At 38.5% G+C, this 2,166-nt stretch overlaps 1 protein-coding gene across 1 annotated transcript in view; it reads left to right on the top strand.

Annotated features, from left to right (window-relative positions):
* ino80 (INO80 complex ATPase subunit) overlaps window positions 1–2,166 on the top strand; it is a gene marked incomplete in the record, with an annotated part of 42,191 nt that overhangs the window by 9,616 nt on the left and 30,409 nt on the right. Inside the window, 1 exon segment of the mRNA XM_014009947.1 lies at window positions 999–1,176. Coding sequence (XP_013865401.1) covers window positions 999–1,176 — 178 coding nt within the window.

Raw genomic sequence — 2,166 nt, 5'->3', positions numbered from 1 at the left:
CAAATTTAGTCTAATAATTGAAAACATGGATGAAATAAGAAATATGAAACAAATAAAATAAAAAACATACAAAGCAAAATGTATCAAAAGCATGTCTATGTAATATTAGAATTTTCTGAGACAATGAATTTTTGGTTTTTCATTTTTTTCCCCTGTAAGACGTTTTTATTTAATATAATTTTTGGACAAAAAAATCGCAATATGTTTTCTTGCTTACAGTATCGCAATATATCAGGATATATCGTATCGTGACCCATCTGTCATGATATGTATTGTATCGCCAAATTCTTGCTAATACACAGCCCTACTGTGTTCCTGTGGAAAAACCAGCTTTTTAACAAACTGTTGATGATAAGAACAAAATAAAACAAATCAGTCTTCATTTCAATATATTATTATAAATGATATTTTAAAAAAATGATTGAAAAACAGATTCACTTTTGTGATAATGATTTAAAACATTTCTTGGAAAATTGGAGAGAAGATTTAAAAAAAGCAAAAATTAAAAAAAAATTAATCTGAAGCACCCCCTGGCACCCCCGCCCCCTGAAAAACACTGCATTAACATATTTCCTGCTCTTTGCATATAATGCACGTATAACAGTTGTACTCTTATTTTATAAATATGAATATGAAGTGTTTGAAGCTGAACTGCAACAGCATTGGACACCTTGAGTCCTGCGTGGTTGTGATTCTGGTAAAAAGTTGCTGTTGTTTWCGTCCTTGCGACTTCAGTAAACTTCTCATATTTAGCTTTGTGCAGCATGTTGAAGTGGCGACTTTTATTAAAATCCTTCATGGCAGACAGCGTATCTAAGCAGACTAAACACATAAGTTTGCCTTGAAATTCTATGAACAGTCTACCTCCCTCCAAAAATTATTTTTTTGGCGGGCCACACAGAGGTCATCTGTGTGCTGGCAGTGGCCTGCGGGCCGCCAGTTTCCCATCCCTGCTCTAGAACAAACTCAATGTTTTTTTTGTTTGTTTCCTCTCCCAGATGGTTAGCTCTTTTTCTATCCCTGAAAGCTGCGTACCGGCTCTACTATCAGCGCCTGTTCAGCCAGGAGGAAGAGGGGTTGCAGCCCAGGAGTGCACATCTGTCTCGCAAAAACCTGATTCTTTGGCTCGACAGGCCCTTCACTTTCCCCAACACACAAAGCAGCCCCATCTTACAGGTAAGAAAAAAATTAAAAACACTCGCACACGCTTTAACGTTTGAGCAAGAAACTCTCCAGCAGCCTTCTGCATTAATGTTAAACAGAAACCTCAGTGATACTGAAATGCTCCCCCAGAGCATCGATCAGCGTTTGGCCACACACCGTGCTCTCTGAGCCCAGGCTTTTGTTTGGAACCTAAAACCCTCTGCAGCTCCGTGATCCAGTCATCCTGACGTTGTTTCGTTTGTGTTCAGAGCCTGATCAGAGCAGCATTCTCTATGAAAAAAAAAAAACATGCCGAAATCATTTAAACAGCTCCTATATACGAGGCTCTGAATGAGACAAGAAGCCGGACTGACGGGAATCACTTTGTGAAAGTGCTCAATCAGCRTTCGTGTCAGTTGACTCTGAGGTATTTGTGGGTATTTAACAGATCCTTCTCTGATTCGCATCAGTGGTAACACAATACCCAGATTGACAYGCTAATTATTTAATAAGGAGATGGAGCTCGTGTTTTCTTAGCCAAAACACATTAAATTAAAGACTTAATATTACTAAAAGGAATGTGTCTGGCCTGTTGCCCTTCCTGCCAGAGGTTTTAAAACTGAAATTATCTTATGATGAGGGTGAAGGGAGTAGCAGGAGATCTCATGAAGTATTGGTTGTGAGCACTTAAAATGTGTGTTGAGGATGAGTCTCACCTCCTACTACACCAAACTTTACCTCCGTATCTGTTTAATTGGTTGAGCTAGCTTTTTTTTTTATGTTTGCTAGGATTGCTAACACAGACACAGGAGCTGATGGAAACAACTTGTGAATTGGCAGACTTTTAAGTCCAGCTGTGTGGGCTGAACTCTGCTGTGCCCAAACCAATAAACCAATCTATCATTCTCAGTTCATGTCTCGAAATATTTGAACTGTGTTGCTTTTGATGTAAAAATTGCTATGATATACTGTAAACTAGGGGTGTAAGAAAATATCGATACACTGAAATATCGCGATATTTCA

This window comes from Austrofundulus limnaeus, unplaced genomic scaffold (assembly GCF_001266775.1).
Source record: "Austrofundulus limnaeus strain Quisiro unplaced genomic scaffold, Austrofundulus_limnaeus-1.0 Scaffold63, whole genome shotgun sequence".
NCBI classification, from domain to species: Eukaryota; Metazoa; Chordata; class Actinopteri; order Cyprinodontiformes; family Rivulidae; genus Austrofundulus; species Austrofundulus limnaeus.
This window is presented reverse-complemented; position numbering and strand designations above follow the sequence as displayed.